General features: G+C 43.1%; 1 protein-coding gene across 6 annotated transcripts in view; it reads right to left on the bottom strand.

Annotated features, from left to right (window-relative positions):
* Nucleotides 1-26,999, bottom strand: part of LOC115113455 (kinesin-like protein KIFC3) — a 61,703-nt gene that overhangs the window by 33,446 nt on the left and 1,258 nt on the right. The window contains exon 1 of one of the 6 annotated variants that reach the window (XM_065012950.1): nucleotides 10,239-11,691. The exons of 2 other annotated variants lie outside the window; for them this stretch is intronic. In XM_065012950.1, coding sequence (XP_064869022.1) covers nucleotides 10,239-10,622 — 384 coding nt within the window. In that variant the 5' untranslated portion in view covers nucleotides 10,623-11,691. Of the gene's footprint in view, nucleotides 1-7,127; nucleotides 7,239-10,238; nucleotides 11,692-26,999 lie in introns of those variants that run through there. 3 more of the 6 variants (XM_065012951.1, XM_065012952.1, XM_065012955.1) reach the window with 3 other exon arrangements.

The raw sequence follows: 26,999 nt of genomic DNA, 5'->3' as shown, positions 1-26,999 counted from the left end.
ATTGGAACACAGGAGTGATGGTTGCTGATAAATGTAGATATTCCATATAAATATCAGCCATTTCCAGCTACAATAGTCATTTACAACATTAACAATGTCTACACTGCATTTCTGATCAATTATGTTATTTTAAATGGACCAACAATTTGCTTCTCTTTCAAAAACAAAAGACATTTCTAAGTGACCCCAAACTTTTGAACGGTAGTGCGTGCGAGTGGATATATATAACTCAGCTAAAAAAGAAAACATGCCTTTTTCAGGACCCTGTCTTTCAAAGATAATTCGTAAAAATCCAAATAACTTCACAGATCTTCATTGTAAAGGGTTTAAACACTGTTCCCATGCTTGTTCAATGAACCATAAACAATTAATGAACATGCACCTGTGGAACGGTCGTTAAGACACTAACAGCTTACAGACGGTAGGCAATTAAGGTCACAGTTATGAAAACTTAGGACACTAGAGGCCTTTTTACTGACTCTGAAAAACACCAAAAGAAAGATGCCCAATGTCCCTGCTCATCTGCGTGAACGTGCCTTAGGCATGCTGCAAGGAGAAATGAGGACTGTGGATGTGACCAGGGCAATACATTGCAATGTCCGTTCTGTGAGACGCTTAAGACTGGGAGACAGGACGGACAGCTGATCGTCCTCGCAGTGGCATACTATGTGTAACAACACCTTCACAGGATCAGTACATCCGAACATCACACCTGCGAGACAGGTTCAGGATGGCAACAACAACTAACAGAGTTACACCAGGAACGCACAATCCCTCCATCAGTGCTCAGACTGTCCACAAAATGCTGAGAGGCTGGACTGAGGGCTTGCAGGTCTGTTGTAAGGCAGGTCCTCACCAGACATTACCGGTAACAACGTCACCTATGGGCACAAACCCACCGTCGCTGGACCAGACAGGACTGGCAAAAATTGCGCTTCACTGACGAGTCACGATTTTGTCTCACCAGGGTTGATGGTCGGATTCGCGTTTATCGTCTAAGGAATGATTGTTACACCGAGGCCTGTACTCTGGAGCGGGATCGATTTGGAGATGGAGGGTCCGTCATGGTCTGGGGTGGCGTGTCACAGCATCATCGGACTGAGCTTGTTGTCATTGCAGGCAAGCTCAATGACCCTCCAGCATGACAATTAGAGGTTGACCGATTAATCAGAATGGCCGATTAAATATGGCCATAACGATCGGAAATCGGTATTTTTGGGCACCGATTTGGCCATTTTTTTTTTTTTTTTTACAGCTTTATTTAATCTTTACTTAACTAGGCAAGTCAGTTAAGAACATTCTTATTTTCAATTAACTGCCTCGTTCAGGGGCAGAACGACAGATTTTCACCTTGTCAGCTAGGGGGATTCAATCTTGCAGTTAACTAGTCCAACGCTATAACGACCTGCCTCTCCGCTCTCTCGTTGCACTCCACAAGGAGACTGCCTGTTACGGGAATGCAGTAAGCCAAGGTAAGCTAGCATTAAACTTATCTTATAAAAACAATCAATCAATCAAATCATACTCACTAGATAACTACACATGGTTGATGATATTACTAGATATTATCTAGCGTGTCCTGCGTTGCATATCATCTGACTGGGCATACAAGCATAGAAGTATCTAAGTATCTGACTGAGCGGTGGTAGGCAGAAGCAGGCGCTTAAACATTAATTCAAACAGCACTTTCTTTGCGTTTTGCCAGCAGCTCTTCGTTGGGTGTCAAGCATTGCGCTGTTTATGACTTCAAGCCTATCAACTCCCGAGATGAGGCTGGTGTAACCGAAGTGAAACGGCTAGCTAGTTAGCGCGCGCTAAATAGTGTTTTAAACGTCACTCGCTCTGAGCCTGGGAGTGGTTGTTTCTCTTGCTCTGCATGGGTAATGCTGCTTCGAGGGTGGCTGTTGTCGATGTGTTCCTGGTTCGAGCCCAGGGAGGAGCGAGGAGAGGGACGGAAGCTATAATGTTACACTGGCAATACTAAAGTGCCTATAAGAACATCCAATAGTCAAAGGTTAATGAAATACAAATGGTATAGAGGGAAATAGTCCTATAATAACAACAACCTAAAACTTCTTACCTGGGAATATTGAAGACTTATGTTAAAAGGAACCACCAGCTTTCATATGTTCTCATGTTCTGAGCAAGGAACTTAAACGTTAGCTTTCTTACATGGCACATTTTGCACTTTTACTTTCTTCTCCAACACTTTGTTTTTGCATTATTTAAACCAAATTGAACATGCTTCATTATTTATTTGAGGCTAAATTGATTTTATTGATGTATTATATTAAGTTCAAATAAGTGTTCATTCAGTATTGTTGTAATTGTCATTATTAAAAATCGGCCAATTAATCGGCATCGGCCTTTTTGGGCCTCCAGTAATCGGTATCGGCGTTGAAAAAAAATCATAATCGGTCGACCTCTAATGACAATGCCACCAGCCATACTGCTCGTTCTGTGTGTGATTTCCTGCAAGACAGGAATGTCAGTGTGTTGCCATGGCCAGCGAAGAGCCCGGATCTCAATCCCATTGAGCACGTCTGGGACCTGATGGATCGGAGGGCGATGGCTAGGGCCATACCCCCCAGAAATGTCCGGGAACTTGCAGGTGCCTTGGTGGAAAAGTGTGGTAAACATCTCACAGCAAGAACGGGCAAATCTGGTGCAGTCCACGAGGAGGAGATGCACTGCAGTACTTAATGAAGCTGGTGGCCACACCAGATACTGACTGTTACTTTTAATTTTTATCCCCCTTTTGTTCAGGGACACATTGTCGCATGTCTGTGGAACTTGTTCAGTTTATGTCTCAGTTGTTGAATCTTATGTTCATACAAATATTTACACGTTAAGTTTGCTGAAAATAAACACAGTTGACAGTGAGACACACACACACACACCTTCAAATTAGTGGATTTGGCTATTTTTAGCCACACCAGTTGCTGACAGGTGTATAAAAGTGAGCACATATCCATGCAATGTGTGGCTAAAAAGCGTTCTCTGGAGTGATGAATCACGCTCACCATCTGGCAGTCCGAAAGACAAATCTGGGTTTGGCGGATGCCAGCAGAACACTACCTGCCCCAATGCATAGTGCCAACTGTAAAGTTTGGTGGATGAGGAATAATGGTATGGGGCTAGGCCTAAATCGCCCAACATCAGTGCCCGACATCACTAACGCTCGTGGCTGAACGGAAGCAAGTCCCCTCATCAATATTCAACATCTAGCAGAAGCCTTCCCAGAAGAGTGTGGTCTGTTATAGCAGCAAAGGGTGGACCAATTCTACATTAATGTCTATGATTTTGGAATGACGAGCATGTATCCACATACTTTTGGTCATGTAGTGAGAGTGAGTGAGCGAGCGAGCGATATATATATATATATATATCACAGTTGAAGTCGGAAGTTAACATACACCTTAGCCGAATATATTTAAACTCCGTTTTTCACAATTCCTGACATTTAAAAATGCTCTGTCTCTTAGGTCAGTTAGGATCACCACTTTATTTTAAGAATGCGAAATGTCAGAATAATAGAGAATTATTTATTTCAGCTTTTATTTCTTTCATCACATTCCCAGTGGGTCAGAAGTTAACATACTAATTGAGTGTATTTGGTAGCATTGTCTTTAAATTGTTTAACTTGGGTCAAATGTTTCAGGTAGCCTTTCACAAGCTTCCCACAATAAGTTGGGTGAATTTTGGCCCATTCCTCCTGACAGAGCTGGTGTAACTGAGTCAGGTTTGTAGGCCTCCTTGCTCGCACATGCTTTTTCAGGTCTGCCAACACAAATGTTCTATAGGATTGAGGTCAGGGCTTTGTGATGGTCACTCCAATACCTTGACTTTGTTGTCCTTGAGCCATTTTGCCACAACTTTGGAAGTATGCTTGGGGTCATTGTCCATTTGGAAGACCCATTTACGACCAAGCTTTAACTTCCTGACTGATGTCTTGAGATGTTGATGTCATGATGCCATCTATTTTGTGAAGTGCAGTAAAGCACCCCCACAACATGATGCTGCCACCCCCGTGCTTCACAGTGGGGATGGTGTTCTTCGGCTTGCAGGCCTTCCCCTTTTTCCGCCAAACATAACGATGGTCATTATGACCAAACAGTTATTTTTCTGTTTCATCAGACCAGAGGACATTTCTCCAAAAAGTACAATCTTTCTCCCCATGTGCAGTTGCAAACCGTAGTCTGGCTTTTTTATGGCGGTTTTGGAGCAGTGGCTTCTTCCTTGCTGAGCGGCCTTTCAGGTTATGTCGATATAGGACTGGATATAGATACTTTTGTACCGGTTTCCTCCAGTATTTTCACAAGGTCCTTTGGTGCTGTTCTGGGGTAATTCGCACTTTCCGCACCATTCATCTCTAGGAGACAGAACGTGTCTCCTTCCTGAGCAGTATGACAGCTGCATGTTCCCATGGTGTTTATACTTGCATACTATTGTTTGTACAGATGAACGTGGTACCTTAAGGCATTTGGAAATTGCTCCCAAGGATGAACCAGACTTGTGGAGGTCTACAAAAAAACAATTCTGAGTTCTTGGCTGATTTATTTAGATTGTCCCATGATGTCAAGTATAGAGACACTGAGTTTGAAGGTAGGCCTTGAAATACATCCACAGGTACACTTCCAATTGACTCAAATGATGTCAATTAGCATTTCAGAAGCTTCTAAAGCCATAACATACTTTTCTGGAATTTTACAAGGCACAGTCAACTTAGTGTATGTAAACTTCTGACCCACTGGAATTGTGATATAGTGAATTATAAGTGAAATAATCTGTCTGTAAACAGTTGGAAAAATTACTTGTGTCTTACACAAAGTAACAGACTTGTCAAAATTATAGTTTTGTTGAAAAATGTTTCCAACCTAAGTGTATGTAAACTTCCGACTTCAACTGTATGTATGAACAGATGCTGTGTGAGTGAATCGAGGATCGCCGCATGTCTATTTCCCATTGTAAAAGCATGGAGGGGGTGGTGTGATGGTGCTATGCTGGTGACACGGTATGTGATTTATTTAGAATTCATGGCACACTTAACCAGCATGGATGTGTGTGTTGAATCAGTGTTTCCCTCAGGGCTACATAGACAGAAGCTATTTGTGTCCTTCTGCTACAACAACAGGGAGATGACCATAGAATGAAAAAACACCAGGCACACTAAACTTTAAATAGACTACAGTCAAAAATATTGCAAATGAACAAAGACCGTTTATGGCTATGAAAATAGGAATAGAGAAACAGTCCAACAAGCCCCTTTTCTCAGTCTCGTTGTAGGGTGAGGGCTTTCAGTCTAACACAGCTACAGATCCACTGTCTGAGCAGGCTCTTCCTGGGAACCATAAAGCCCTGTTTATTGGAACATTCCTGACGAAGGGGTTAAGGATTTGAGTTTTAATAATAACAAAACACATTTCACTATGCTTTCACTGCCCTGTAAGGGGGCTCTGACAGACCCAATTATGAGGACTGTTTTAGTGCTCCTAGAGAGAGAGACAAGGGCTTTGTATCACTAACAAAGAGGTCTTTAAAATTTACCAGCCTATAACATACATTATTTAAACACACAAGGCTATAGGGAGTCTGACAGCACAAGCTTCCTGTGGTCAGGCAGTATGCCACTGTCTAGCTCCTACTGTACAGTCAGATGGCCTGAAGCCCCCCCTTGAAGTAGAGCTTAGCGATATGGCCTGAAAATCATTTAGATTTAATATATATATATATATATCAGTTTAACCTGCTTTTTTGCAATAATCACTGATCTGGCTTTCAAGTCTATGAAAATGACATTTTTGTTACAAATTTAACCTGAACCGTGCACTAATAATGAGCAGGTTTACTTTTAATGTCATGAGTTTTGTCCTGGAGGTAGAACTGAGTGATTTTCCCTTAGATAGGCAAGCTGCAAAGCTATTTTGTAAAAATTCATATAAACAAAAAAATTGGCTTTCGATCTTAAAGGGATACTTTGGGATTTTGGCAATGTAGCACTTTATCTACATTCTCAGAGTCAGATGAACTCTGAGGAAGTGGATACCACTTGTATGTCTCTGCATCCAGTATGAAGGAAGTTGGAGGTAATTGCAAGCCAATGCTAATTAGAGTTAGCACAATGGCTGGAAGTCTACGGTAACTAGTTGCATGCTAGCAGTTACCCATAGACTTCCAGACGTTGCGCTAACGCTAGTTAACAATTACACTAACACTAGTTAGCAACTTCCTTCAAACTGCATGGAGAAGTATTGTATAAAAAGGGTATCCACTGGTTCATCTGACTCTGGGGAAGTAGATAAAGGGCTTCATTGCCGATATCCAAAAGTGTCCCTTTAGTTTAAGGTTAAGCATTAGGGTTAGCAATGTGGTTAGGGTTAAGGTTAGGTTTTCAGATTTTATGACTGTGCCAGTTAGTGACCACTCTGCAGAGCTGCCTCCAGAACAAGATTCATTACAAAAAAACACTAACCTGCTAATATTGACCAACTTCTTAGTAGGCATTATAGAAAATTAAAGGAAAACCCCAGCCCAAAACTAAATTTTGGTATTTGTTTCATTAGACCATTGTTTCAGCGATCAAGTTGTCAAGAAACTGCACCGTACTGGCTGTACTTCGAGAGTCAGGACAAGGAGATAGATGTAGCCTGAGACAGAAAGGATAGACATAACCTGCCAGACAGAGCTAGCGCAGGACTCTAACAGAAGGAATCTGCTTTCACCATGCGTCAAGTGTCAAAACCGGTCTGCTCAACATCACACAGCTCTGGGAGGTTGAAAAAAAACAACAATGCATCAGAATAAGGTTGAGATCAATTCATCAGCACGACACCATATGGACTGGGATTACTAGATATGGGTAAACCCTTAACAAAGACAGATGGAAAAAGATAGCATAAAGGGACCCTCGGTCAACAACAGGGAAATGCAACACTCGAGGAAAAACAACACTATGACAGCCCTTTCTCTCTTTCCCCTGCAGTTATTCTATCCCTTTTTATTTCTCTCCGTCTAACCCTGGTGGCTACCTCTCACACCTCGCTCAACATGTCCCCCTCTTTTCTCCCTCTCTCCTTTTCTCACCCACCCATCTATCCATTCCTTTTCTTTATCTTTAGGGTACTCACCTCCCACCCTGTGGTCTCTGTGTCCTGATCATCCCTGCATCGCTGTAGAGACCATCTTTACGCGGCGGAAAAACACACTCGCAGATCAACACACACCCCCGGCGAGAACTCAGTCACCAGCCAGCCCCCCTTCTCTCCCCCGTCTCTAACACCGCACCCTCGCTCCGTTCCTTAGTAACAGCAGAATCGGAGCCAGCATCATTTCACTCCTGTAGCCACCCTCATTCTTTCCCCCTCCCTTTCTCCATCTTCCAGTGCCCTCCCTCTCTGTCGCTCCCCCTCGCTCTCCTGCGGAGAAATAAATATTTCAGCCACAAATGAAGCGTGGCTCCTCTCAGCTCTCTTCCCTCTGCCTGCAATATTTAACAGAGAACTGTGTGTGGGTACGTATGCGTTTACGAAACACACCATTGCCCGTCTCCTCACATCCTTTATTACTTAAAAGGAAAAATGGCTCTTGTAACAAGGGCACACACACACACACACACACACACTTATTGTCCCTAAGCCATACAGTGTAACTAAAAGTACACACAAAGAACATATGGTCTCCTATGGCTGCCACTGCTCAAAGGTATATTGATCAAAATAAGTAGTACTGTAAATTACACCGTGTGCAAGAGCTGCTTCACTGACAATTCACTAACACTCAAGCCAGAGCCCCTCACTCCTCACTGCTGGGTAATGGAGTTTTCTAGACCAGGTCTGTGTGACTACTCATACTGAGGGAAACTGAGATAAAGGCTGGTGTGTGTGTATAGAAAAACTAGCAGACACACACAGACGGTGTTCAGGGGATTGGCACTGTACCACAGGGAATTAAAGATGAAACACACTATACCTTGGCTCAGGTAACCATTTGCAAGGCATTATTCTAGCATTATCAGAACACTCAAGTTCCTGGTGTAGTTTGTCCTTTACTTAATCATGTTGTAGATGTTGAATGTAGAGAACATCAGATGCCTACACAGTGACCATGCTCCCTCTGTGATAATGTTACCTAATCAAACGTCCTTAGCGTTCCCTCAAAGTTTTAGTTGTGTAACCAAAGCGTTGTTTGGGGATTTACAGGGACAAATGTCAAAATGAGGGTGATTCAGAGAGAGGGCCCTCCCTATGACCAGGAGAGTGGGGAATGGGGTTGAGAGAGACTGGGTGACTGGGTGGGGTGAAGGTAGGGCTGGGCGGTATACTGTACAATATACCGGTATTGATGCAGAGCAGTTAGTTTAAAAAAAACATATAACGTATTTGATTGTTTTGTTAAATGTGATATGCCGAGTGTAACGTCACTTTCATAGTTTACTTCGCTGCTTGAGTCATCACTCTCCTCTCTGCTTTCCACACAGACCTATCCCCACCCCGTCACTCAAGGAACACCATTTGTTGTTCCTCGACAACGAGGCACTTGTGTTCAGTCTGCATGGTCAATGCAGCACATGCAACAATGTTGATGACAACAACACTGCTTTCACTTTGCTTCTTAATATAAATCCACTGGCGTTCTATAATTACACTACAAGTTTGTGTTTCTTACATCTGCAAACAGCTAGTTTGTCTATTCTTAGGACGTTGTGCCTAAATCTTGTTAGCCGCTAATGCTAATCGTTTGTTACCTGGCTGGCTAGCTCGCTAATAAATATACAGCCTAAAAATACAGGTATACAGGTATAGTCCTAAATCAGCATGTTTGTGCAGCAGTATCTTCCAAATCAAAAAGGAATAGGTGAAGCATGAATATGTTAGCTACATTCAATGTAGCCAAAAATTATAGGGTCCCCTAGGAAACAATTATCAACACTTTGGTTCCTACCCTGTCACAACTAGTCCGTGGCATTTTTTGTCATGTCAAACACAGCATTCATTCTATTTCCATGATTACACCAAGTGTTTTGCTCTAAAGCGCAAGTCAAATCAGATTGTTTGCCCATATAGTGTAGCCCTACGTGGCAGTGTGGAAATTATCTCAAATGAGTGCAGGAAATGCAGAAATTGATGAAAATGCAGAATTTTGTTTTGGGTTGAAGTTGAATCACGCACTACTCATAAAGCAAATGTATAAACTTATATTATGCAAAAACATAAAATACTGTCATTACAGTCCAATTTCTTAAATAAATAATAACCGCGATATGATATTTTGGCCATATCGCCCAGCCCTAGGTGAAGGTTATGATGTGTCATTGGACCAACAGCCAGAATTATAGCATTGTGAGGGATTAAAGTCCACTTTACCCGAAACACACAGAGCAGAGCGTGTGTTGCTGTCCTCAGATTAACAACATGGTTACATAAAGAATGATCTGAATCCATTTCCCCCGGAACGCAGGGACATTACGGCCCACTTTAGCATCAGCACGCAAACTGCCATAACTCATTTCTCATACAATCAATAGGTATATAGTCAGCAGGTTAGGAGGGGATTTGACTGGGCTTTTACCTCCAATGCTAATGTGGGATAATGAAAGCTAGCTACATCACAGCTGTGCTATGGAACAGGTAGGTTAGAGAGAAGGGAAAGAAGGATGCAGGGGGAGGGTGAAATAAAGTCAGGAGGGTGACAATTTTTCAGAATAAGGGAGAGAAAGAGGGAAAAGGAGAGAGATGGAGGGCAGGAAAATGGGCTACGGTCATCACATTCCTCACTAATGTGAACCTCAAGGTAATCGTTGGTGAATTGCCAAGGCCCATAATCACCCATAAACCACTACCCACATTCTTTCATTAGCCCAGAAAAGTTAAGACTGCTGGAGCAGCGCTTAGATTCTCTCTCCAACTCAGTCACACAAGCACATAATTACATAAAAACTAAACCAACATAGTGCTGCTTCTCATTATAAAGGACTTCAACATAATCTGGAATCAAATTTTAAAACCTCAGGACTTCTGTACCACAATATTTATGATTGGTACTTGATTAATTAGATTGGTGCCTTGTCAGTCTCACAGTCACAGATATGGCATTACAAACATACCTGTGCCTACGTGCTGGTTTGCACATCTAGGCACACCCCTCCCCCCTCCCTATTGTTCTCCTTAGCATGCCCTCACCCCAATCGTCTCTACTCCTTTCTCAAAACACCCTCCATCCCAGTCTTCCCCTCCTCTCACCTGCAATTGTTTTCTGCTGTCCGGCACATTCTCCAGGCTGCCTCCTCCGCATCCCAGCCTGCCCTGGCTGCAGCGCAGCTCCCGGTCACCTCTACGTTTGTTTGCGCAGTTGCAGCCTGCAGCCTTACGGTCTACAGCACTCTGCCTCTTCCCCTGAGAGAGGGCTACAGTCACCCCTCTCTCCCTCTCCCTGGGCCCCACACCCCCTCCAAGACCTCCAGGACCGGGGTCCCTTACCCTGCCTCCCTCCCCCATCGGAGGGGCTTTGTCCCCAGGCAACGTGGCCCCTTCTCCAGCCTCTTTGTCGCCGGGGTCCAGGGTCTTGTGTCGGCTCTTAAAGAGGCTGTGGATACTCAGTACCACCAGGGTGCAAAGCACATACATGATCCCCCCCCGTGGGCAGTTTGGTTCGCTCTGTTCTCCCACAAACAAGGTCTCCCTTGTTTGAACGGGACAGGAACTGTTGAAGAGCCACAGGTTGTTATGATACCTTATAAGCTGTTATGAAGGAGGGGTTCCATTGTTGTTGAGGTCTAGTTGTGAATGGCAGTCAGAGCTCCAGGCGTATCTTCTGTGGTCCGAGTCCTTGCAGTTGTCATGAGTTGGAGAGCTGAAGACTGAGTGCGAGAGATGACAACAAGCGTATCCACAGTGAGAACAGGTCCAAAGTTCTGTCCTGTACTATAATGTCTGTACTACACAATCTGTACTGCAGCCAAGTTCAAAAGTTCTCCACTGTGTGTGTTGATCCCCTGGACAATGGCAGTGCCCTAAAGCTCATCAACTGTCCGATAATCCCCAAGTCTGTTCTCCGGTCAACAGACGCAGACGGACGAGAGGTGAGTGAGTGTGATCCTCAGATACACACGGTCACACACACGCCTGCTTTTATATCTCACCTGTGCCTCTTCTGGCCCCTCCCACTCCGAGACAAGACTTCCACAGAACCACACACTTCTTTGAAACACACCGCCTTTACAGTTCCTCAGAACAACGATAAGGTTTTGGACCCTGTCCTATTGTAAAGGTGATTGCTGTCCCGCTGCCAAGCCGGTGGAGCTCAGGTAACACAAAACCCACAGGAGCAGACGGCTGGCTCAGTCTCTCCAGGTAACTACAGACACACACCTTGCTCATCAACCATACACAGAACTAGTCGATATTAAATCTACACAAAAGCAGGATCACAAGCAGATAACTCACTGAACACACACACATCCCCAAAACCCTTGCAAACGTCAAACAGTGTAGGAATGTCTCTGTTGATTCATCCTCCTCTGCCCTGCTAATTTACTGGTTTTAACGGCCCAGTCCAGGATGGTGTAATTGATCGACAGGTCCAAAGTAAATTCCTCTCCCATTTCCCTCTTCCTGCTGTCCGGTCCTCCCTGAAAAGTCTATGGACAGAGAGAGGGTGCGACATCTACACCTCTTCCCTTGTTCGGTCGCTCTCCATCTCTCCCTCTCTACTCGTGCACCGAGTTTACTGCCCTATCATGTGCTGTTCTGCAACTCTCCAGAAAGAGAAAGTATCTTCATCCACTCTCGCTCTCACCCTCCCTCCCTGTGTTCTGTCCATCTGTCGCTGCAGGATAAGCGCTGGAATGGGACAGAGCCGGCCATGCGCTGGTGATGTAACTCATAATACACTATTGATATGGATGTATGTACAAAGCAATACCAACTGAGTGGAAAGAGTTTAATAAAAAAAAAATTAAAAAAATGTATTCCCATCTGCATCCGTTTGGAGTTCCACCATATCAATTCAAACTGATCTCTGGGCTCAGAGGCGACCTTGTTAGTTGGTGTCCTGTATGCCTCACCGTCTTCCTGGTACGTGACAGCCCTGCACAGCAATGCCATGGCAACCGTGCAGCTATGGAACCAAGCCACAATGGGAACTGACAGTGTCGATCACGGCGGTTGAATCGTGATGCGCCGTCCAAGGCAGTCAGCGAGGTCACTGCGGTCACTTTGTACCCAGTGGTCCTGGACAGTCACAGTTCTGGTTTCCTGTTCTGTGACATACTGTAAACATGGAGTGGTTCTCTAGGCTAACATGGTCCTATGGGGACAAAGGAGATGTCTTCCCCTTGAGTGATCACTTTCATGATCCTAATGAAGGGGACGGGATGGGACAGGGCACACACACACACACACACACTTGGGGAGGGGACCCCAGAAAGGAGGCTGGCTAGGATGAGCTAGTACACACAATGAATAAGGCACTATGACTGAATGAATCCCAAAACGGTTTAGCAATGACCCAATCCAGTTTTGTGACCCACCAAGTCAACGTGGTCTCGGGGTAATCATTGTTCTGTTCCTAAATCTGTGACACTCCATGCAGTGTGATATATTATGTTAGGTAACATTATGAATGGAATAGCTGATAATAAATATCATACGAATTATAGGACATATGGTATCCTAAATCTTACCCGGTTGTACAATAGCATACAAATTGGATTATGTCATTTATAATACAATCTTGGAGGATGTATAGTTTTCCCCGTTTACTGAAGACGTGGATTCCTCCCTCACCTCTCTGATTCAGAGGGGTTGGGTTCAAATGCGGAAGACACATTTCAGTTGGACAACTGACTAGGTTTTCCCCCTTTGCCTATTATACGTCCATCTCTGAGACTAGGTTGCGCCATAACAAAGGAGGGTTATGGGGAGGATTTACGTTGGTGGTTGGGGGAACTAACAACTAAGGTTGTTAATTGATGTAAAAGTTTAGGGGAACTAAACCGACAAATGTCAGGGAAATTTACATAGCAGGTTAGATGATTTGGCTTAAGTTTAGAATTAAGGGTTAGCTAAAACGCTACAGCTGTCCCCGACGCAAACTCGCAACTATTGGATCGCTAGACAGATTACAACGCCCCATTCTCCTCGACCAAATTGGTCTGTTGGAACACATTCCTTTTGGATAACACAATCTACCCCACACCCTTTTGGCCCAAATTATCAGCCCTCTCGTGGGACTCAAGATTGCACTTTCAGGGACCCATGACGATACATGGCATGGGGCAGGCCAGCTGAGCAACCACCATGAAGTCACCTGAATAACAAAAAAAGATTGCATATGAATCTCACACAATTTTAGACCGGTACCATCGGGTAGTATAGAATAGACCCGTCTCCTCCACACACAATAAACCCTTACACCAAAGAGCAAGGCCACTGAGAGAGTGAGAGACTAGTAAACAAGGTCTGAGGTTCAATAGCAGGTTAAGTGGCTGATAAGTTTGAATCAAACCATAAAGCTGATAAGGCATGGGTGCAGTGATCAGATTTGTTTCCAGTGTATTAAAATAACTATAATCTCAGCCTACATTACAGAGACAAGTCAAAACAATTACAGTGGAACACGTGGTGTGGAGTTATACAGAGTCAACCAAGAAGTCAAACATTTACCCTTGGCCTAGAAGTGAGTGAGAACGTGTGTGTGAAAGAGACAGTGAAAGAGAGTATGTGCTAAAGTATGAGAATGTGCAAACGTGTGTGTGTGTGTATGTCTGCGTACGAGAGATCGCAGGTGTGTGAGTTGGTCTCATTTTAAGTAGCTCAGACTCCCTGGCTTAAAGAACCCCCTGCAGAGGAAGTTGACGCCCCTATTTCCACATAATTTCTTGTCGGAGAAGAAATGCACGTTAGCTTCCACTACACTGTATTCAAAAGATTAGCCAGCTCATTCTGGAGCTGCATATGTCATAAGCATTGAAATCACTGGCCTATCTTCCATAAATTGCGGCCACGAATCCGCCATTTGAAAGAATAAGATGAAGTTCTGGTAATATGGATAACTATTGAAAGATAGCTGATATGAGTTTTTCTACATTGTAATGGACATGGTGCAACTATGGTAGGTAAACTGCCGGCAGGCTTTGGCTGCGGCACAGAAAAGCCAAGTCAGCCTGTGCTCAAGTATTCTCACAGGGGAAGTGAAATGATAGGCTACAATGACTTTGCTCATGATGTTGGATGCATTTGCTGTTTGTGTTTCAGACTATTTTGTGCCCAATAAAAAAAAAAATGGTGGAGTCACTATTATTGTAAAAAAAGAAAGAAAAAAAAGAATAGAGTATGTTTCTAAACAGTTTCTAAATGTGGATGTTAACATGATTACAGATAGTCCTGAATGAATCATGAATAATGTTGAGTGAGAAAGTTAGACGCAAATATATTATACCCCCCAGACATGCAAATGCATCCAACAAGCTTGATGTAATCATTGCGTGCTAGGAATATGGGACCACATAATAAATTGTGACTACTTTAATACACAAGTGAATTTCCAATACTTTTGGTCCCCTAAAATGGGGGGGACTATGTACAAAAAGTGCTGTAATATCTAAACGGTTCACCCGGTATGAATGTACGTACATACCCTCAAATTAAAACTGACAGTCTGCACTTTAATCTCATAGATACTTTCATTTCAAATCCAAAGTACAGAGCTGAAAACAAACAAAAGATGTCACTGTCCCAAATGCTTTCGGAGCGCACTGTATATACACATTTTGTTTGTACAGACTAGCTAAAACAAAAGGTGAACATGATCAATATTATACCATGGTTTCTGATCATTTTCTGATCAAAATAGCTGCAGTGCAAAAGCATACGTTTGGACCTCCAGGAGACCAGGACACAAGGCTGTTTGGCTCATCTCAGTTGTGAAGAGGAACAACTCTGGAGCCATTTGTGATTAATAAAACAATGCCATGTTGGTGGGTGGTAACGTTCAAATAAAACCCAGACCTGAAATAAAAATTTGGCTGAAAATTATTTGTGCGTCATATCGTAGGAAAAGACACCGCATTCACACAGATTTGTCACTTCAAATAAAAAATGTATCATACTTTGACAAAAATTATGACTTTTTGACATCGTCTTTCAGCTTGAAAAAAAGTGGATTTTTACTGGTGTGGCCGTTTAAGCAGTTTACGGGAGAAATGTGCCACACTTTACTTTAGGGCTTTAGGTAAAGGATTTAACTCAGCCACCCAACACACAAATGTGGTATTAGAGGCCATCTGAATTAGAGATGGGCATATTCGAATATCCGAATGGACGTTAGTATTTGATTACTTGTGAGTATTCACTTTTGAGCAAAAAAGATATATAAATCAACTTCATTAATTAACAATGAAAATGCCTTTTCTAAATACAATAAAATATCTATGTGACATTGTTACTTACAAGGATATGCCACGACATTAAAAATTCTTAATATAAAACAGACTTTTGGAAGTAGTTTTCCCGACATGCATCCCATAAAATGACCAGTAGCCTTCACACCTGTCTGTAGCTTATTTTTGTCGGCCAATCAAAGCAGCACTACAGAAAAAGGCTCAATGTGTAGCAAGTGAAGTGAGAGTTCACTAATGCAATACAAAACGGAATTATAAATTAGCAGAGTTAAATGAGAAGGAGTAGGCTACAACGAGCAACCAACAGCAAGATGTTTAACAATCTCCGAATGAGCTTTGGGGAGATGGCGCAGCATCTAGCTTGCAATTAGCCTTGGTAGCTTTTCTAGGCTACTCTAATCAAGACTGGTATATGGCATGAGAAATAACTACATGTGGCTGCTACACGTTAGCTAGTCTTGGCTGTAGCCGAGTTGGCATCTCGCTCTCTTCCTCCCGTCAGCTCCCAGCTCCCCCACGCCAACCCCACGACCTACTCCAGCAATAGCGCGGCATGGTCTCTCCCTCGCATAGCAGTGCTCAGGTTAAAAACAGTGCTAAAAAAAACAGATATCCGAAAACATTATGACAATATTCTAATAGTGACATTATTTCAAACGCCCATCCATCCTTAGTCTGAGTCAGGGAGAGTGAAATAGGGGGGGGGGGAGAAGGAATTAGAGAGCGAGAGAAAAAGACTGGCAGAGTGTTCAGTCAGCAGCCTGTACGCTACCGGGGAAGCACACATGCAGAGATCATCCGTATATAGAATTTTTAAAAGGCACACTTAACCAGCATGGCTACCACAGCATTCTGCAGTGATACGCCATCCCATTGGGTTTGCACTTAGTGGGACTATCATTTGTTTTTCAACAGGACAGTGACCTAACACACATCCAGGCTGTGTAAGGGCTATTTGACCAAGGAGAGTGATAGAGTGCCTCATCAGATGACCTGGCCTCCACAATCACCCAACCTCAATCCATTTCAGATGGTTTGGGATGAGTTGGACTGCAGAGTCAATGAAAAGCAGCCAACAAGTGCTCAGCATGTGGGAACTCCTTCAAGACTGTTGGAAAAGCATTCCAGGTGAAGCTGGTTGAGTGTGCAAAACTGTCATCAAGGCAAAGGGTGGCTAGTTTGAAGAATCTAAATATATTTAGATTTTTTGGTTACTACATGATTCCATATGTGTTATTTCATAGTTGTGATGTCTTCACTAGTATTCTACAATGTAGAAAAGAGTAAAAATAAAGAAAAACCCTGGAATGAGGAGATGTGTCAACTTTTGACTGGTAATGTATATCTGCGGTTTACTTAGCTATTTCACTAAACAGCATCGCTTTCAAAGACGTGTCCAAATCAGTAACACCAAACAACAGATACAGCATACCCTGTTTCCAGTTTATGGTTGTTGACGACAGGCACGCAAATACGACAACAGGTTGTAAGCAAGTTCATTTTGTGATATTTGACAGATATTGTTTGAAAATATATTAATTTGAAAAAAAATGCTGTCGATGGCCACTACAGGTTCTAAATGGTTAAAAAGTGAGCCAACATGTTTAGTACTTATTTCAATGACTGATCATAAATTGTTTCTCTCGTCGTTCTGCAGCAGACATAGTGCATTCGGAAAGTATTCAGACCCCTTGACTTTTTCCACATTGTTACTTTATAGCCTTAAATCTAAAATATATTAAATAAACAATGTTTGTAAATCTACACACAATACCCCGTAATGACAAAGTGAAAACAGGTTTGGAAATGTATATAAAATAAAAACAACTGAAATAACTTATGTAAATAAGTATTCAGACCCGTCGCTATGAAACTCAAAATTGAGCTCAGGTGCATTCGGTTTCCATTGATCATCCTTGAGATGCTTCTACAACTTGGAGTCCACCTGTGGTAAATTCAATTGACTGGACATGATTTGGAAAGGCACACACCTGTCTATGTAAGGTCACACAGTTGACAGTGCATGTCAGAGCAAAAACCCAGCCACGAGGTTGCAGAAATTGTCGTAGAGCTCCGAGACAGGATTGTGTCGAGGCACAGATCTGGGGTACCAAAACATTTCTGCAGCATTGAAGTTCCAAGAACACAGTGGCCTCCGCCATTCTAAAATGGAAAAAGTTTGGAACCGCCAAGACTCTTCCTAGAGCTGGTCGTCCGCTTGGAGATTGCCAAAAGGCACCTAAAGACTCTCAGACCATGAGAAACAAGATTCTCTGGTCTGATGAAACCAAGATTGAACTCTTTGGCCTGAATGCCAAGCGTCATGTCTGGAGAAACCTGGCACCATCCCTACGGTAAAAGATGGGTGGCTGCATCATGCTGTTGGGACGTTTTTCAGCAGGAGGGACTGGGAGACTAGTCAAGATTGAGGGAAAGATGAACGGAGCAAAGTACAGACAGATCCTTGATGAAAACATCCAGAGTGTTCAAGATCTCAGACTGGGGCAAAGGTTCACCTTCCAACAGGACAACGGCCCTAAGGACACAGCCAATACAACGCAGGATTGGCTTCGGGACAAGTCTCTGAATGTCCTTAAGTGGCCCAGCCAGAGTCCGGACTTGAACCCGATCGAACATCTCTGGAGAGACCTGAAAATGGCTGTGCAGCGACACTCCCCATCCAACTTGACAGAGCTTGAGAGAATCTGCAGAGAAGAATGCGAGAAACTCCCCAAATACAGGTGTGCCAAGTTTGTAGCGTCATACCCAAGAAGACTAGAGGCTGTAATCGCTGCCAAAGTTGCTTCAACAAAGTACTGAATAAAGAGTCTGAAAAAAGTACTTATGTAAATGTGGTTTCATAAATTCTAATATTTCAAAAAATGCTTTGTCATTGTGGGATAGTGTGTGTTGATTGACAAATTTTTTTTTTTTATTCCATTGTAGAATAAGTCTAACGTAAACAGTGTGGAAAAAGTCCAAAAATCACACTATCGAGTCGCAATACATATAGAATTGTAATACTTGGGTGACAATTTGAGAAGTATCGTATCATGAGTAGTGATGGGGGTGTATATAGTTTCATATCGCAATATTATTTTGGTCAATATAAAAGCGATACTTTGACTCCAAGCATTGATTTGTAAAAAAAAAAAAAAAAAAAAAAAAATGAATGCTAGGTTTCATCAAAGCGCTTGATGCTTTTTGCGACTACACATTGAGAAACTTTGAAAGTTCTTGAAATGATTCGGATCACTGACTTTCATGTCTTAAAGTAATGGACTATCATTTCTCTTTGCTTATTTGAGCTGTTCTTGATATAATATGGCCTTGGACTTTAACCAAATAGAGCTATCTTCTGTATATCACCCCTACCTTGTCACAACACAACTGATTGGCTCAAAACGCATTCAGGGAAAAAAATCCACAAATTAACTTTTAACAAGGCACACCTGTTAATTGAAATGCATTCCAGCTGAGTACCTCATGAAGCTGGTTGAGAGAATGAAAAGTATGTGCAAAGCTGTTCATCAAGGCAACGGGTGGCTAGTTTGAAGAATCTCAAATATAAAATATATTTGTTTTAACACTTTTTTGGGTTACTACATGAGTCTGTGTTATTGCATAGTTTTGATGTCTTCACTATTAATTATACTAGTGTAGAAAATAGTAAAGTAAATAAAAAACATTGAATGAGTAGGTGTGTCCAAACTTTTGACTGGTACTGTATATATATTTTTTTAGTCAAACCACCCGCGAGCTGGATTGGATCCGCAAGGCAGTATGTTTGACACCCGATATGGTGTAATGTGCTAACCCACTGTGCTCACACTTAAAATAGCCTAGTCATCTTCTTAATGAGTATTTTAGCCATTAATATGCAAATGAAGCTAGGCAGTAATCCGCTGTGGGCAACATTGCATGACCATTTCCTAATATAGCATCTACCCCTCTTTCATATACAGTTTAATTGGGCCAGATTAGCTACATCTGAACTGAGGGTCTGCTGTCGTTTCCACATCTTGTCTTGTTCAGAATTTAATCCGATTTAAACGTTGTGTTGAAATGAACATGAGACTAACGGTCCACTGTGTAACATTTACATTAGTTACAGAAAGAGCATGATCTTTGTGTGGGTGCAAGACAGTAAGTAGGATGAAGTTGTTCTTTTCCCTAGATGAGGGGTGTCAAACTAATTTTGACAGGGGCCGCAGTCTTGTCTTCGATGAGGTCTGGATGGCCGCGTTGAAAATTGGTTGCATTTCCTCACCATCAAAATGTGTGTAAAAACATTAAGTCCTTTATCCATTGTTTTTTGAATTTCCGATGCTCCCTGACTGTCTAGCTTTAATATCTGTGAATAATAGCAAGCTAGACAGTAAAATATATATTTTTACTCCAACCACCCAGGGGCCGGATTGGACCCCCTCGTGGTCAGTTTTGTGATTCACCCCGCAACGAATTTAGTTAAGATAAGCTGATCCTAGATCCGTGCCAAAGGGTAACTTCTACCCTGAGCATGCTATGTAGGATAACCAACATCAGTGCCAAAAGACTGTAGTCCATCTGTGTGACAGACACAGCAAACAGCACCACCTACTGGTTATCTGGTAATGTTCACATTCTACAATAATCTGCTTCCAATCAGAGCCGTTATATAATGCCTGAATGCATGGGAGAAGTCACAAGTCCCTGACCTCATCATCTCCACTACTGCAGCCAAACAAGTCAAACCATCCAGGACTTATTTAACAAACAGCTTACAATAAATAAAGCACCAAACCAGAGACTGAGTGTGTGATCCAAACAAACACTATCCCCATGCAAGCTCATATACATTTGTGCAAACACAGACATGGCATGTTTAGGAACAGATTTCCCCATAGTGTCTTTGGCAAATATTTACAGAATACATTGTCTAATGTGTAAGCTAGTAGCTGCGCGCACACACACACACACACACACACACGGTTGGAGCTACATACAGTGCCTTGCGAAAGTATTCGGCCTCCTTGAACTTTGCGACCTTTTGCCACTATAATTTTGCGCGCCCAATGTTTCAGTTTTTGATTTGTTAAAAAAGTTTGAAATATCCAATAAATGTTGTTCCACTTCATGATTGTGTCCCACTTGTTGTTGAATACAGTTTTATATCTTTATGTTTGAAGCCTGAAATGTGGCAAAAGGTCAAAGTTCAAGGGAGCCGAATACTTTCGCAAGGCACTGTAATCACTCTGCATAACATATAATTTTCCACCAGTAGTCTCTTATTCTCTTTCCGGCCTGTGATTCACCCAGCCCATCCCCCGGAAACCACACTGTGTGTGTGTGTGTGTGTTTCTGCTCTGTCTCTACACCCCACACTGGTGTCTTGTCCAACGATACCTTGCTTGTGGGACCATGATCAAGAGGGGGTGCACACTGGTGCAGTAACAAATGGGAGTGCTTTTAAAAACAGTGGTCCTGTTAAAATAAGTCACCCCACATTGACTGGGACATAAAATGTTCTAAGAATAAGAGAGGGATGTTACCCACACTTACAGTTATTCCTGAAGCAGGACTTCATAACAAATGAACAGGCTCTCCATTACCCAGCATGTTAAAAATATGCTCCAAAGTCAAATCAAGATCACTGTCCCATGACACAGGTCTGTAATTTAAATTTAAAAAAAAAAATTCTAACTTGGCAGGAAAGTAGGATAACTCATAAATCAAACCGTTCATTGGCACGGTTTGTAAAGCCAACTAGACACACCCTGAGAACAACCACCTCTCGTAACTGCCTCCATGTGTTCCCCCTCTCTCCAAGGGCTTCTGTTCAGGATGCTCGTGTACAAAAATGGGAACCAAACCATGCAATTGAAACTGACACGCTGGCTTTCAAAATGTACCCAAGCCAAGGTGAAATCATGTTTTTTCCTCTCTATCCATCGACTTTTTCCACATTTTGTTACATTACAGCCTTATTCTAAAATGGATTAAATAAATATAAGTCCTCAGCAATCTAAACACAATACCCCATAATGACAACAGGCTTAGAAATCTTTGCTAATTTATAAAAAAATAAAAACAGAAATACCTTATTTACATAAGTTTTCAGACCCTTTGCTATGAGACTCGAAATTGAACTCAGGAGCATCCTATTTCCATTAATCATCCTCGAGATGTTTCTACAACTTGATTGGAGTCCACCTGTGGTAAATTCAATTGATTGGACATGATTTGGAAAGGCACACACCTGTCTATATAAGGTCCCACAGTTGACAGTGCGTGTCAGAACAAAAACCAAGCCCTGAGGTCGAAGGAATTGTCCGCAGAGCTCCGAGACAGGATTGTGTCAAGGCAGAGATCTGGGGAAGGATACCAAAAAATGTCTGCAGCATTGAAGGTTCACAAGAACACAGTGGCCTCCATCATTCATAAATGGAAGAAGTTTGGAACCAGCAAGACTCTTCCTAGAGCTGGCCGCCCGGCCAAACTGAGTAATCGGGGGAGAAGGGCCTTGGTCAGGGAAGTGACCAAGAACCCGATGGTCAATCTGACAGTGCTCCAGAGTTCCTCTGTTGAGATGGGAGGTCCTTCCAGAAGGACAAACATCTCTGCATCATTCCACCAATCAGGCCTTTATGGTAGAGGGGCCAGGCGGAAGCCACTCCTCAGTAAAAGGCACGACAGCCTGCTTGGAGTTTGCCAAAAGGCACCTAAAGTACTCTCAGACCATGAGAAACTAGATTCTCTGGTTTGATGAAATCAAGATTGAACTCTTTGGCCTGAATGCAAAGCGTCCCACCTGGAGGAAACCTGGCACCATCCCTACAGTGAAGCATGGTCGTGGCAGCATCATGCTGTGGGTGTGTTTTTCAGCAGCAGGGACTGGGAGACTAGTCAGGATCGAGGCAAAGGTGAACAGAGCAAAGTACAGAGAGATCTTGATGAAAACCTGCTCCAGAGCACTCAGGACCTCAGACTGGGTTGAAGGTTCACCTTCCAACAGGACAACACAGGAGTGGCTTTGGGATAAGTCTGTGAATGTCCTTGAGTGGCCCAGCCAGAGCCTGGACTTGAACCCGATCGAACATCTCTGAAACTCCCCAAATACAGGTGTGCCAAGTTTGTTGTGTCATATCCAAGACTCAATGCTGCCAAAGGTGCTTCAACAAAGTAAAGGGTCTGAATACTTATATAAATATATTCAGTTTTTTTATTTTTTATAAATTAGCACAAAAAAAATGAAACCTGTTTTTCTCTTTCATTATAGGGTAGTGTCTAGATTGAGGGAAAAAATGATTTAATAAATTAAATAAATAGAATACAGCTGTAATGTAGCAAAATGTGGGAAAAGGAAAGGGGTGTGAATACTTTCTGAAGGCAGTGTGTGTGGGCACGCATGTATGTATATACACTGCTCAAAAAAATTAAGGGAACACTTAAACAACACAATGTAACTCCAAGTCAATCACACTTCTGTGAAATCAAACTGTCCACTTAGTAAGCAACACTGATTGACAATAAATGTCACATGCTGTTGTGCAAATGGAATAGACAACAGGTGGCAATTATAGGCAATTAGCAAGACACCCCCAATAAAGGAGTGGTTCTGCAGGTGGTGACCACAGACCACTTCTCAGTTCCTATGCTTCCTGGCTGATGTTTTGGTCAATTTTGAAGGCTGGCGGTGCATTCACTCTAGTGGTAGCATGAGACAGAGTCTACAACTCACACAAGTGGCTCAGGTAGTGCAGCTCATCCAGGATGGGACATCAATGCGAGCTGTGGCAAGAAGGTTTGCTGTGTCTGTCAGCGTAGTGTCCAGAGCATGGAGGCGCTACCAGGAGACAGGCCAGTACATCAGGACACGTGGAGGAGGCCGTAGGAGGGCAACAACCCAGCAGCAGGACCGCTACCTCCACCTTTGTGCAAGGAAGAGTAGGAGGAGCTCTGCCAGAGCCCTGCAAAATGACCTCCAGCAGGCCACAAATGTGCATGTGTCTGCTCAAACGGTCAGAAACAGACTCCATGAGGGTGGTATGAGGGCCCAACGTCCACAGGTGGGGATTGTGCTTATACAGCCCAACACCGTGCAGGACATTTGGCATTTGCCAGAGAACACCAAGATTGTCAAATTCGCCACTGGCGCCCTGTGCTCTTCACAGATGAAAGCAGGTTCACAATGAGCACATGTGACAGACGTGACAGTCTGGAGACGCCGTGGAGAACATTCTGCTGCCTGCAACATCCTCCAGCATGACCGGTTTGGCGGTGGGTCAGTCATGGTGTGTGGTGGCATTTCTTTGGGGGGCCCCTCCATGTGCTCGCCAGAGGTAGCCGGACTGCCATTAGGTACCAAGATGAGATCCTCAGACCCCTTGTGAGACCATATGCTGGTGCAGTTGGCCCTGGGTTCCTCCTAATGCAAGACAATGCTAGACCTCATGTGGCTGGAGTGAGTCAGCAGTTCCTGCAAGAGGAAGGCATTGATGCTATGGACTGGCCCGCCCGTTCCCCAGACCGGAATCCAATTGAGCACATCTGGGACATCATGTCTCACTCTCTCCACCAACGCCATGTTGCACCACAGACTGTCCAGGAGTTGGCGGATGCTTTAGTCCAGGTCTGGGAGGAGATCCCTCAGGAGACCATCCGCCACCTCATCAGGAGCATGCCCAGGCGTTGTAAGGAGGTCATACAGGCACGTGGAGGCCACACACACACACACACACACACACACACACTACTGAGCCTCATTTTGACTTGTTTTAAGGACATTACATCAAAGTTGGATCCGCCTGTAGTGTGGTTTTCCACTTTAATTTTGAGTGTGACTCCAAATCCAGACCTCCATGGGTTGATACATTTGATTTCCATTGATAATTTGTGTGATTTTGTTGTCAGCACATTCAACTATGTAAAGAAAAGTATTTAATAAGAATATTTCATTCATTCAGATCTAGGATGTGTTATTTTAGTGTTCCATTTATTTTTTTGAGCAGTGTTTTACAGTGGCAACCGGTCATTCAGGGCAGGTGGGGCAGAGCCCCACATTTGTTGCAAAAATAAATATATATATATAATTTTTAGGGGGGCTTGCCTGTTTTTACATGTTGTTTGGGCATTACTACATGTCACATATCAGCTTGCAAACAATGTAAAAAAAAAAAATATATATATCATAGAGTTAAATAAAGCCACATACATATGGTCTCTAACATGCAGGTGTTTCTGCCTAGCTCAGTGCATTCCGTGGTGGTGGGGCGAGCCAGAACAAAAATAGGAGCATTTAGCCATGACTGGCTAAATGTTCTGTCCCTCATGGGGAAACTACGTCATCTGGAAGTTGATGTCCTTAGTAAGGGTAGACATCCAAAACGTCAAGCCTTTGGGTCCCCCATAGAGTTATATTACAAGTGTCCTTCCAAGAAGGCTCAAGGTCATTGGCCACAGATAAAATGACATCAAATCAAGTTATATGTACAGTAGCTTTGATTGGACTGATCATGTCAACGTCTTACTTTCAAAGTCTTAGCTAGCAGTCATCATCATGAATCAAGTCGACAATCTACTTTCAAATCCTCTTTAATCCTTGTCATGTGAAGAGAAACTATAGATAAAGCGTATCGGTGCTCATCGGCCATTGGATAAAAAGATTACACAAGTAGGAAATCGCATATTCAACCATGAGTCTTTTGGGGGGAATCAGTGACTAACTGCAAGCAGTGCAAAGCAACCAGTAGCTTGCTATTCAATGGAGTGGCTGTGTGTCCCCCCCCAAGTTCCCACCATAATCCAGAGAATAGCAGACTTTGATGAAAGTTTGATGAGAAAACCGCCATGCCATCTTCATGTTTAAGTGAGCACATCACAAGCTAAGGTGAGTCCAAAAATGTCTTGTATATTACATCATTTATGCAGCAGCATACAAGGGAGATATATATACTGTAGCTAAGAAAGTAATACTAAGTGTATGTTGTGTAGTAAGCTGTTAGTAGCCCATGTGCCTCACCCTAATAATTACATCTATTTGCTCCTCATAATGTCACCCAACGTTACTGACATGTAGCCTATAACCTGTTTTTGAGAAGTCATCTAATATTGTAAGAGGTTTCATTTTCTGCTTATATGCCCCTTTTATTTATCCTACAGTTCTGACTTGGTGGACAGGGAAAATTCTGTAAGAGCAGCCCATGTTCTGAATTCTGTCTACATTTCAAAAGTGCTCTAACACATAGTCAATATAACTACGTCCATCGTCGCTCGCTCATTAATGTCTTAATTGAAATTACAGAATGCCTCTTATCCGCTCATCATTCCCTTATGCCATAGTGTGTACATCTCAATTGTCAGTAGAACCACATTTGTTTAAGCAAGTCAGCCATGTTGTTTTTAAAAGGCAGTAACAAGACTGAATTAATTGTTTCGCTGCCAGACAAGGCTCTGCTGATATCCAGGTGTAGCGGTGGTAAGGATTCAATCCATTGTGCTGGAAAGATTGCTCTGCTGTTGAGACAGCTTTATGAAGGCCCTAACAGTTTGTGGGCACAGCTTGTCATCGTGATGGTTCAATTAATGTATTGTTTAGTGTTGTGCGTCTTTGCTGGCACACATCTAAAACATTTTTGGGGAGTTTGCCCCACCAAGATATACATGCTAAAAATAACCACATAGATATACAAATTCAGCAAAAAAAGTAATGTCCCTTTTTAAAGGATCCTGTCTTTTAAAGATAATTTATAAAAATCCAAATAACTTCACAGACCTTCATTGTAAAGGGTTTAAAAACTGTTTCCCACACTTGTTCAATGAACCATAAACAATTAATGAACATGCACCTGTGGAACGGTCGTGAACGGTCGTTAAGACACTAACAGCTTACAGACGGTAGGCAATTAAGGTCACAGTTATGACAACTTAGGGACACTAAAGAGGTCTTTCTACTGACTGAAAAACACCAAAAGAAAGATGCCCAGGGTCCCTGCTCATCTGTGTGAAAGTGCCTTAGGCATGCTGCAAGGTGGCATGAGGACTGCAGATGTGGCCAGGGAAATAGATTGCAATGTCCATACTGTGAGACGCCTAAGACAGCGCTACAGGGAGACAGGATGGACAGCTGATCGTCCTCGCAGTGGCAGACCACGTGTAACAACACCTGCACAGGGTCGGTACACCCGAACATCACACCTGCGGGGCAGGTACAGGATGGCAACAACAACTGCCCGAGTTACATCAGGAACGCACAATCCCTCCATCAGTGCTCAGACTGTCCACAACAGGCTGGGAGAGGCTGGACTGGGGGCTTGTAGGCCTGTTGTAAGGCAGGAATGTCAGTGTTCTGCCATATTCAGGGAAGAGCCCGGATCTCAATCCCATTGAGCACGTCTGGGACCTGTTGGATCGGAGGGTGAGGGCCATTCCCCCCAGAAATGTCCGGGAACTTGCAGGTGCCTTGGTGGAAGAGTGGGGTACTTAATGCAGCTGGTGGCCACACCAGATACTGACTGTTACTTTTGGTTTTGACATCCCCCCTCCCCTCCCTCCCTTTATTCAGGGACACATTACTTCATTTCTGTTAGTCACATGTCTGTGGAACTTGTTCAGTTTGCGTCTC

Source organism: Oncorhynchus nerka, linkage group LG28, assembly GCF_034236695.1.
Source record: "Oncorhynchus nerka isolate Pitt River linkage group LG28, Oner_Uvic_2.0, whole genome shotgun sequence".
Taxonomy (NCBI): domain Eukaryota; kingdom Metazoa; phylum Chordata; class Actinopteri; order Salmoniformes; family Salmonidae; genus Oncorhynchus; species Oncorhynchus nerka.
Note: the sequence above shows the minus strand (reverse complement) of the source record. Positions and strands in the feature narration are given on the sequence as shown.